Below are 12,356 nucleotides of genomic sequence, written 5' to 3' on the forward strand. Positions count from 1 at the left end.
TCCTATTCATACTATATTAGTGTTTGGCATGCGTTAGCAATATTTTTGTTGTGTTCCCCTTATACATCTCCTCGAACATATTAAATGCTATTGCTGTGTTACACAGATGATTATTAATTACACTCTCCTTCACTCCAGCATCATGACCCACCTGTAGTTTTTCTAATCTGCATTCATACATATTTTTTGGGGGGGTCATTTGGGGACAGCACATCAAACTGTAAACACAATGCTGACATATTATCACCTTATAAAGTTGATGTGGCGAAACATGTTAGCAAACAGTGGCTTATTTACACATCCAGTAGACACGGAGCATAATTAGCATTCATGTCACCTGATGTATGCGAGACCAATATTCACTCTCCTTTTAGCTAAGGCTTTGCTCTGTCAGCTGCTGAGGGAAATACCTGCCTCTTTAGCTGCTAAAGGCTCTTTGTGTTCACCAGTGAGTTGCTAACTTTGGCTCAGTTCAGACCTGGCATTAATATGTGTTGTAGGTGATCCAGTCACAAATGGACAGTTCTAAGTACAGGTGTGAATGCAGCCAAGACGCATGGAGGATGCATTTGAGATCCAATCACTCAGACCACATTCGGTGGTGGTCGCATATGGCCACATTCTTTTAGGAGCGTGAATGCAAATGTGTCCTGGGCCCCATGGACCGCCTACTCAATTGCTATTGTCTGCCACAGTCTAATTAGTCCCCACAGTTTCATAATGAACTGAAATATTATTTGGGTTAGGGTTAGAGCGGGGAAGTGAGATCCAGGCACAAGTGGTCACTTGAGATGCATGTTGAGACACACTTTAATGCCAGGTGTGAACTGCTGCACTTAGAGCTGTCCACTTGTGATCGGATCATCTTAGACGCATATTAATGCGACGTCTGAATGGGGCCTTAGTCTGTCTGTGGTTTGGTGCTGAGCAGGTAGTGTGTTGTTTTATGCACAAATCATTTATAGATTCACTGCTACGTTGCTTTATATGCGCATGTACATGAACTTGAAGTGTGATTCGAGCCTCAACAGATGATTATTTTCATTATAGATTAATCTACCAATTCTTTTCTTGATTAATCAATTGGTCTACAAATCATCAGAAAGCAGTGAAATATGGCCATCGCATCCTAAAGCACAAAGTGATTGTTTTGTTCGTCCACCAGTCCAAAAGTAAAAAATTTTAAAATTTTCAAAATTTGAGCAGAAATTTCACATTTGAGAAGTTGGAACCAGAGAATGCCAAACTAGTCATCTAAACTCAAATGTGTGTTTGTGTGTGACTAAACACAGGTTCCTCCTCTACTACGCCTGCTCTGTGACTGTTTCATTGCAACAGAAAAATTGTGCCAGACTCCAACAGCTGTTCAGTCAGAAACACACCACCATCAACATTCCAGCTGGGAATACCTTGTTGCAGCCCTTTGCTTTTCTCTCATGGTCAGCAGATGGAATAATCCAACATCGTCATATAAGTTACAACCTGAGCTTGTTTACTGGTACACACTGAGGCGGCTTTTTTCCAACACACTATCACATTGCTCTTCTCTACATTCCTTGCTTTTTGTAGCTGAATGTGGAGTCACAAGTCAACATCCCAGGCAGTCCTTGTCTTTTTTTCCATCAGCTTAACATAGCTGTCCTTGGTTGGATCTGTTTGTATGTGTGTGTGTGTGTGTGTGTGTGTGTAGGGGGGGTATCGATTTCCACAGTCTGGAAATAGGCCTACAAGCAAATGGAAATGGAGAGTCTCACTCCATCGCTTGTCGTTTTCCAAATGTATGGAAAATAGTTGCCATGTGACGCCCTAGTCCAGTCTGTCAAGGCGACCAAGAATGATATTGTCATTGGGCCAAATGGGTCAGTCAGTGATGAGTGAAAGACTGTGGGTGTTGCCCAGGTTGTCATAAGGATAAGTTCACCCCACTGGCTGCCGCTGCTACTAGTGTTGTGCTGCTTGGTCCTGACCTGATAGGGGGCCTTTGTCACTATGTCGCCGAAAGCTCCTAATCCCCAAGCTTTCTCTCGCTATGGCGACTGTCCCCAGGTGTTATGACCATATGGTGAGAGCAGTAATCCTGGTATTTTCCCTTCTGTATTTATTTTTACGGCAACTATAAAATTAAACTGTTGAGTCAACTCTTGGACTTCAAGCAAGAACATATTTTTTCCATTCGAAGCAGCCTCATCAGAACTGTACCTCAGATACGTGCCCATAAGGCCAATCTGTTACCATAATAATGTTAATATGTCAAGATGACCTTTTCCTCCTACCTTAATCGTCTCACTAGATTTAATAAAACAATCCATCTAATATCAGACTTGTTTGTTTGTTTGTTTGTCTCCCGTCTGTCTTTCAGTACCGGATTGGCCAGCTGTATATGATCAGTAAACACAGTCATGAACAGAGTGAACGTGGGGAGGGCGTGGAGGTGGTCCAGAATGAGCCGTATGAGGACCCTGAGCACGGATCAGGCCAGTTCACAGAGAAACGAATCTACCTCAACAAGTGAGTGCCTTCCTTTTGCCATAACAACGACTTAATTAACCCACCACAGAAACATCAGAGCCCACATATCCTGCTTTATATTATAGACTTTTTATTGTATCTATTCTATATCTATTATTCCATTTTATTTCATGTCACACTAAAAATCCTCAGCATTCTATCACAAGTCCCTCTTCATTAGGCTGCTAGTGGTAAAAGCTGTCAGGAGAGATTTGACAATGAAAAGATGATGTGACATTTTCTTCACTGCATGGCTGCCACTCATCCTTGCAGCAGGCCGGGGTGTTACATGGATTAGCTATCAGTTAGATGTCTAATGACGCGTTCATTTCAACATCCGTAAACTCTCTTATTAAAATAAATATCTGAGTATTAATAGTCACATATTGCTTATGTTATGATAACCATAACACCATGTTAATATCAAAATGTTATAATCATAACATAGGCAAATATCATAAGGATTTGCTGTACTGAGCATTGCTGTTGTGTTTCAGGAATGAGCAGGGGGAAAATGTAGTTAGGTGTCCCTTTTCATTACTCTGCCAGCTTATTTTCCAGCTCATAGCTGGCCATGTGCTGTGTTAAACTTGATAAGCGTGAAATTGAGTATTCGATTTTCTGTTATGTAGATTACAATTGAATTAGGTGCTGTTTGCAGTCTGAAGTATGGTCTCCTCGCTCTCATTGTGAATGAGCTCTAAATGGGACCTCTCATCACACACATGAAACATTTATGTGTTCCATTGCAGGGAAAACGATATTGTGGACATTTGTACAAAATATCATGAACATGGACTTGAAAACAGTGATGAGGTGAATCCAGATGGAGGCCTTGCTCAGCACTCTATTCCTTTCCCTTATTAAATCTATAACAATTGTAAGGGATGAGCTGACATCCAATGAACCAAATCAACCAGAAAAACATAAAAACAAGACTGGACGATAGGTCTGGGTGGGCCGTGCTGGAGGCATGGCCGAGGATGCTGACTGTATAGCTGTGATATCATAACCTTACAGAAGTCCTGAAAGTATTTACATGGCAGATAGACCTGATTTATAATCAAATAAGACAGAAAATCTAATTTTCTTCAATATGGGACCTTTGAAGCTTGGAGATATTTGACACATGGATGTTAAAGAGTAGCCTGCAAGTTAATATTAGGGATACAATTTTATACACTCATTGGCCATTTTATTAGATATATCTGTATAATATAATTAACGCCTCTATGGCAGTATCAACAAGAACTGGGCATTATAGACATAATAAAAATAAAGATTATGGATGAATAGTTGTACTGCATGGCATCTGAATGTGCAGGTCTATCTAATAAAGTTGACACAGAGTTTACCGTGTATAAATACCATCTGCAAATTCCTTAATTATACAGAACTCAAATGTTTAATTGGTTCTCTTTTTCCTGGCCAGAATGTCTTTTATCTTAGCAGTTTTTGGTGCATTAATCATTGCATGGTACTTCTACAGCAGTAAATCAGTTAGGCCTACCGCATATGACTGGCCAAGCTCCATCATCTCCTGGTCCAGTAAGTCCAATAAATCCACACTAACAGTTGGCAGGAGCACAAATCCATCAATATCGCCAACTCCTATCAAAGTAATGTAATTTGAAACTATTGATTACCATATAGAGATCAGAGCACAGATTCAGCGGCAAGCACAGACGTGTACTTGAGGTGATATAGATTCAGTGTCTTGCTCAAGCACTTGCCGACATGAACAAGTGAACTGATGTGGGACAAATGGGCATTTAGGCAGGACCGCAATGAACAAAAACTTCAATTATACACTCTTACAAGGCATATTGAATCCAACACTTCAGATATCAAGTCCAAAGTAAATCAACTGACTAAGTCTTCAGGACTATATTCATTACATAATTGGGAAAACAAGTTAGTTCTATATGAATGCAGTTTCTAGGAGACAGGGTTGCACTAGGCTTTGCTTACAGTGAATAGCAGCACGAGAGACATAAATAAAGGTGGAGGCAGGCATTTTCTTCCTTGGTAACTAACTTCAACACAAGGAAATGAAAGTATGCATAGCCTTAGAAGAGGATTAATTAGATTTAGCTATGACCTCAAATAGTCTCCAAACTTATTTAGTCATTTTAGGAGCCAATTAATGTTATTATTACATTATAGAGGTACAAAGCAATAATGGACCCAATCTTATTAATAATGTAAAGATAGCCATTGCCGTTTGCTCCACCTCTATTTTTCCTGAACAGTTGTCTCGCAGTATTTCATCGCAATTTTATTTCCATGTCTTCTTTTGTTGTAAAAAGTCAACACTGAGCAAAATAAAGTACTGTCACAGACAACTGAGCCACTCATTCCCAGAGGGAAGGCAATGAGACAAAGATGATGAGAGAGCCGCGTGGAGAGCCGAAGTGAGAGGCAGAAAGGGTGAGGTTTTGTGGTTAGAAGTGACAAGTAAGTGGGCCTTTGGGAAATGTGAAGTGTCATTGACAAACTCTAAGGAGAGGAAGGTTTAGTGCTGTGTGTGTGTGTGTGTGTGTGTGTGTTGGCATGCATGCCTGAGTGTTACTGTGTGTGTGGGCTGAGGGAGATGAGGTCAGTGTAAGTAATGGATAATTTGAGCAGTCACTGTCGGACGCCACGCCTGCCTCTCTCCACCCACAAACCACCTGTTACCATGTTAAAGCTGCAGCCTGTGCGCGCGTGTGTGTGTGTGTGTGTGTGTGTGTGTGTGTGTGTGTGTGTGTGTGTGTGTGTGTAGCTTGAAGTTAAAGCAGTGTTAGGACAATCTGCTGTGTCTGGACACTCCCCCCGGCTGTTTGAGAAGCCATTGGAAGGAGACCAAAGAGGGGAACTGTCTATTTCATGTCCCAGTGGCCTGTCCAAACTCTCATTTACAACCCTGTATAATCTCCACATTCAAATACCACTTCTCAACACAGAATTACAAGGGAGGAGAGTTAAAATAATCAGTGGCTGGTATAAAAGTGAATTTCCCTGAAAGTGAAATTTGCTACAGCTTAATGATGGCTTTGTGCCCAGTAATGATGCCGTTTGCCATGCTTGATGACTGATATTCAGTCAGGCTGCAGTGAACTGTTTCTGATAGGACAGTCTGCACTCATTGCCAATCAAGAGTTACTGTTCCATTGTTAAAAGTATCAAGTTTTAAAAAGAAATCTGCTCTATTCACCTGTGGATTTGTGCAATTCTCACATCTGTAACTTGGCAATTCCCCTCCAGCTAAACCAGGTTTTGTACTTGTTCCCCTCTCTCAGTAATAATTTTCCTTTTCAAATGGACACCCAATATGGTGCCTGGTTAGTTGGCTACAAATGTCAGTATTTAGAATCCATTTTTGCTGAGTAATAGCTAGTTCTCTGTATTTTCCGCCCTCCATGTCCTTCTCTAGATCTACCACTGTGCAAGCTCTGGTGAGACTCCACTGCAACGTACAGGGTGTAATCAGTGTAATCACCTTCCCCGGGGGCAATCGTGACTGCCTTGTATGGCCTCAATTATGGCTGCAAACAGCTGGATGCTTATCATGGCTTATTCTGGGTGATAGGCCCAAGGAAAAAAGTAGAGAAACTTTTAAGAGTGAACTAATTTGACTGGACAGGACACACGCTATTTCTCTCATTAGTTCTCTTGCTTTTCTCCCTTTTTTTATTCTTCTTCTCCTTCAGTTCACTAATCCATCCACTCTTCTTTTCTGTGTTTCAGCAAGCTGCCCAGTTGGGCCAGAGCAGTCGTCCCTAAAATTTTCTATGTCACAGAGAAGGCTTGGAACTATTATCCATACACTATAACAGGTAATGCTGTTATTATACATCCCTGTGCTTTTACATTCAATGTACTCTCAAAAGTACTCAAATCCATGCCGTTATTGTCTACAGTACATTATATTATGTAAGAAAAATTAGCATTGGTTCAGGAGAAAACCTTTGTCTCTCATAATAAGAGTCTCTGTCTGTAATAACATGGGTTTCTGCTGATTTGTACAAGACCAACATACGCTCACACACACAAACAAACACACACAAACAAACTCCCATTTTCTGCAGCTCTCTACAAACATGGCTTTGTTCACCTGCTGGCAGCCATTATATGGGATCACTGTGAGGTCAAAAGGATAAGGAAGTAATATTCTGTCCAACACAATCCACCATGAGCAGAAGGGAGGGTGGAGAGACAGAGGTCAGGAGGGATGGTGGAGGTGATGGGGAGAGAGAGGACAGGCAGGTTTAACTGAAAGATAAAGGTTGTAGTTTGTGTCCGACAATGGAACATGTTTTGATCTTTTTCTCAATAATTTGCCTCACCACTTTGCAGCTGCTACATACAAAAGGGACACGTTGATGCACAGTGCCTCGTAGTGGGTACAGCAGCAGCTTAAGTATGACATGAAGCCTGCACACATAAATAACATTGTCTTATTTGCTTATCTAGTGGACTACTCGTGTTCCGCTACAGCAATCTCACTGTGAAAAGTTTATGTGATGTGTTACACAAAATATGAATGTACCTGTTATCGAGGACTGATATTATGTCATATGTTACTGCGGCACACTCAGAACACTTGACTCTTTAAGTGGTGTTTTCTAATCATCTGTCGATGCCACGGTGGTGTCAGTGTTTGTGGATGTACCAGACAGCTGTTTTGAAGTTTTTCTTCACTCATCCTAAATATTAATATAATATTTAAAATGTCATCATTACAATCAAATCAATCGAACAACTCTTGAAAGTGTAACAAACTTGTAACAGAGGAAGGACTGCTTTAAATGCCAGGTAAGAAACTATGAACAGTCAACAGATATCGCATCACTTCATTGTTATGTTGAGCTTTAAGTAACTGTGGGCGCTGCAACGAGCAAAACAGCATGGCAGCAGTTTCACAGGGACATGCAGCTCTTATATGTACAGTATGTCTGTGATAAAAGTACATGAAGAATTATCAGCATCACACAGATTTTTAAAAAAGGGGACTATGTCATTACCAAAATGGGCTCCTCTCATATGGGACTGGGGTGCCATTGCTGAGGCTTAATGGTCCTTTTTCCATTTTAAACTAAATGATTTTTTTTTCTCCATTCTCCTCTTATCTCTCGCATACTGTTTCATTCCCATGTTCTCTTCTACCTATCTGCCCCCCTCACTTTCCTGTCTGGTATATACTGATGGCCTCTGCTGGGAATATGGTCAGAGTACACGGTGAGTAGTTTAAATGTGTCTACACCCACACACATGCACACACACACAAAAAAAAAATCACACACAAAACCACTCTGCTCCAACAGCTGAAATGTAAATGAGTGTGGTGAAGGTTAAAGTTGAGAGTGACTACACTTCCTTAATGCTGCTGGCACTGGACGACAAATGTGTGTGAAGTGCCCTTTAAACAATAGGAATTCAAGGTCACTGGAACTGGGAGACACAAATGCCTCGCTGCACCATCCATGGCAATTTGATACTGAAACATCTTGTTCATAAATGTTATGAGAATTACTGCATGTGCAATGCAGCGAGTAAATATTAGCATCAACATATAACAACCGCAGAGCTTATTATGTCAACAATGGGTACCCAGGAATATACTAAAACAAGCGTGCATGCGTTAGTGTGTGTGTGTGTGTGTGTGTGTGTGTGTGTGTGTGTGTGTGTGAGAGACAGAGAGGGAGAAAGAGAGATTTGCATGTGTTTGTGACAGTCTGCTTGTTATTATGATCTTCATTCATCAGATTGTGCTCACAGCAAATGAAACAAATCTTGTCTATGATTTTAGCATTTTCCATGCAGTGACATTTACCTACAACCCTCCCATATTTGAAATGCATGTAATTTCACATCAGTAAAACACCCAGTTTGACTTGGAACCTCGATTAAATCCAAACTGAATGATTTAGATTTTATTGTTGCTTTGTGTCTCGTTTTGTTTTCTCCTTTTGACTTCATGGTTATTTTGTGTTACATAATTATGGAAAACGAGAGTAACACTGAACTTACTGCAAAAGAAAATGCAAGAAGAATGTACATATAAATAATGTAACCAAAATGGTCTCTTTAAAAGGGCACCCAGGAGACAGTAGTAACCTGGAGTACCTCTGCAGGGAGGCGTCCGGGACGAATCCTGATCAGAATCCTGATCAACTGACTTTTTTATATTTGTCAAACAAATAAGTTACTTGAAGAAATTATCATAGGAAATAATAATGTTCTTTTTCACTATTGTCTGATGGTGTGCCGACCAAAAGAGTAAACAATTAATCGAGAAAGATAATTGTCTAGTAAATTGATAATGAAAAGAAATGTATATATTGCAGCCCTATCTGAAATTAAATTAATTATTTACCACCCGAGAGCTCATGACCTGAGTTGAAGATTGAAATGTAAATCAACTTGATCTCTCCTCACCATTATGGTTTGGTAACACCAACACAACACCTCCATCCCTGCTGCACCAATCCACCTGTCAATATCAACTAATCAAGGAAATTTCCCATTCAAGACATTAACAAACCCCACAGCTCTCAGCGGTGTAACTGGTTTAATTGACTGTTGCTGAGAAAAGCACTAATGATTTGCCCAGGGACATCGGGGACATAGCCTGTCCACCTTATGTCTAAGGCAGAGAGGAAACATCAGTGAAGCACACGTAAAATCAGCAGCAAGCTGATCCTTTCCCTTGAGACTGCACAGATGCATGAAACATCTGGATGTTTGAGGAAGGTCATGCCAACTCATGTGAAAGTGAATGAGTAACTTTTTCTGAATTAACAACGTCAAGAATACGAGTGCAGCTGAAAATGAGTATCCCTTCCTCTGTAAAAAAATATGCTGTAGGCTGGCAAAGCAACTCACAGTATTCTCAGATCAGCAATCATCACAATGTTGATAAGAGCCTCTAACAAGACAGAGGTCTACTTGTAAGTTAAACAAGTATTAATAGTCTGTGTTGATGGCGCTTGTGTAGTCATGCTGCCTCATGGGACCGATTCAGCTTGGGAATATTTTGTTATCAGTAGCCTGAGGTGGGTGCAGAAGATAAAGATAATGAGTGGGAGTGCCAGTGACTTTGTTGTTCAAAACAGGTAGTCACAAAGTCATGTCATACTCAGACTGTGCATGTTAGTTTTCTCAGGATGGCAGTAAAGTAGGTCAATCAATCTATTGGTTTGATAGTCATTAGCTCCACCACTTTGTTCCAGACTGAACTATCTCAACAGTTACTAAATGGATCGCCCTTAAATTGTATGCAGGATGGACTGCCATGACATTTTGGTGCACACATTCATGCCTCCTTCGGGATGAATTGAATTGTAATCATCAAGCACCACCATCAGGTCAACCTTCTGATACTTTGATTTCTGTCAGCCTCAGTTGCACTTTGTGTTTTGTGCTAGTTAGCTAATGTTAACATGCTAACACTCTAAACTAAGGTGGTGGGCATGGTAAACATAATACCTCCTTATCATCAGCATATTAGATTTGTCATAGTGAGCATGTTAGCAGGTCAACATTAGCATTTAACTCTCCTTCAAGATGAAGGTTTGTGTGCCTTTAGTTTAGTAGCCACACAAACACACACACGCACATGCACAAATCCTGTATACACACTTTTTTCATTGTCTCCTTGTAAGACTCACAAGGCCATAGACAGCACTGACTTACTGCACTGTGCACAGTAATTACAGTGAGAATGCACACCTTTCTTTCACACACACACACACACACACACACACACACCCACACACACACACACACACACACACACCCCTATGTATTCAGCATGAGCTCCCAGCATCACGCCCTGTAGCTCATTTTTTCCTTTGCTGCAGGGCAAAATTGATCTGTCGTGTTGTCTCTTTCCTGCTGTGCCAAACATAAACACACACAACACACACACACACACAGAGACAAAGAGAGAGAAAGAGAGAGAGAGAGACACTTGTACATAAACAGCTTATGTAACAAGTGCTCCACTCCTTGGTTGTATAATAATTGGGATTTGGGATGTGTTAAACTTTAATCTAATCAAACTGCTGTGTTTAAGAACTGATGAACGGCAGTCAACATGGCCATAAAGGCGATAAAGTGTATGTCTGTGTGTGTGTGTGTGTGTGTGTGTGTGTGTGTGTGTGTGTGTGTGTGTGTTTGTGTGTGTGTGTGTAGTGCTGCTTGTGAAGAAAGGGAGCATGTGCAATGCTTTGTAAATCTACACAGTGAAAGAACAATCACTATTGCTCATCTGGTTTGGGTGATAATGCACAGACGTGGAGACACAATTAGTATCGCATCTCCTCCCGTGGATCACTTGACAGAAATCTTCGACCTGTGTGATGTGATCTGGTCCAAACCCACATTAAGCTATGTAATTATCATCGGACAAAGTTACCACTGCCCATATCAATTTCTCGCTGTCTCGTCTTTTTCTCCAGTGCTCCTTCCTGCCTAAGTTTTCCATCCATATAGAGACCAAATACGAGGACAACAAAGGGAGCAACAATAAAGTGAGTGGAGCTGTGTGATGTGTGAGTAGCTCTGAAAGGTGCATGGCTTTTCAACCGATTTCAGGTTTGCTTTTTTAAAGTTCCCTGGTGCACACACATCTGTCGGTTTTATTGCCTCATTTTTTTCCCTCTGCATATCCACCAATCTTGTTGCTTCAAAACCTCCAAATCAGATCTGATGAATTCACTTTGTCAGAGGGTTATTGTGTCATTGTGTGGATTTAATTTAATTGTGAAATTTTATTAATTCTTCTCCTCTTTTTATTAAGTGACTGATATGAAGAGAATTAGCAGTTATTCCTGTAGATGGGTGGTTTTTACGCATACGGTGTGATCGAGTCTTTCAGGGACATAATTATTTTTGTTTGAAAAGTCGTGAGTGGCCTTGCTGGAAAAATATGTCTTTTCCTTTCTCACACACCTGAAATCTCTCCGAGCTATCAGATGTCTTTCCCCTTGAAATGTTAATATCACTGAAAAGGAGATCATTATGGAAAGTTATGGCAATATGACCTAGAGTTCTGGCAGATAAATATCAATAGCAAATACACACAGGGATCATAAACACTATAACACCATCCCTGGTTCTGTGACTAAACACCCATCAGCAGCTAAAAGTCGCAGACATCACAACAACAATTTACTCAGTTCAGTTCATGTTAATGGAAGTTATTGGCCTGAAAGTTTTGGAACATTATTGCCCAAAGAAAATAGGTACGGTACAGACACACATCAATAATTCAGAGAACAGTAACTGAAGTAAAAAAGCATTTGAACATAACTACCGTTTAAAATAAATCAAGTGCTTACTTTCCCCTACAGCAACATGACAAGCCACTCATGGTTATAGCACTTTGCTTGCTCGCCACCTCTCCTTCAGTGCCACCTAACACTTTGATCGGCAGTAGGGGCAAGTCTGAAGGTTATGCAATAGTGCCTCCAGCCATACGGTAGCTGAAGACACACAGCTCCTCTTAGTGGTGGGTCCGGGCAGTTGCGGATAGACTCGCAGATGGTCAGGATTTCACATTTGAAACTGATGGTAACAAGTGGTGTTGTAGATTAATTCAGTTGAAGTGTTTGTTCCTTCTCTCAAATTTACACTTTCCTCCATCGCCTTCACCACTTGTACAGATATTCTTTCTCTTTTCTTTCTCTAGTCTTCTCCCACATCTCTTTTAATAACCTTTGCACCTCTCTTATTGGCCTTTCTCCCTTCCGCTACACCTGTGTAAAAGTTTGAAGTATACAGGAAATATGATTAACTCTCTGTGACGCAGGGAATGAGCGGATAGGCGGCATTGCTTTTCTGATCCTGTGTGAGTCACACAG

General features: G+C 40.8%; 1 protein-coding gene across 1 annotated transcript in view; it reads left to right on the forward strand.

Annotated features, from left to right (window-relative positions):
• Positions 1–12,356, forward strand: part of pitpnc1a (phosphatidylinositol transfer protein cytoplasmic 1a) — a 46,672-nt gene that overhangs the window by 27,767 nt on the left and 6,549 nt on the right. Inside the window, exons 2-5 of the mRNA XM_023395225.2 lie at positions 2,360–2,508; positions 6,238–6,326; positions 7,721–7,728; positions 10,953–11,024. Coding sequence (XP_023250993.1) covers positions 2,360–2,508; positions 6,238–6,326; positions 7,721–7,728; positions 10,953–11,024 — 318 coding nt within the window. The remainder of the gene's footprint in view (positions 1–2,359; positions 2,509–6,237; positions 6,327–7,720; positions 7,729–10,952; positions 11,025–12,356) is intronic.

The sequence above is a fragment of the Seriola lalandi genome, unplaced genomic scaffold (assembly GCF_002814215.2).
Source record: "Seriola lalandi dorsalis isolate HSWRI2012SDOR001 ecotype SW California unplaced genomic scaffold, Sedor1 jcf7180002054958, whole genome shotgun sequence".
Classification (NCBI taxonomy): Eukaryota; Metazoa; Chordata; class Actinopteri; order Carangiformes; family Carangidae; genus Seriola; species Seriola lalandi.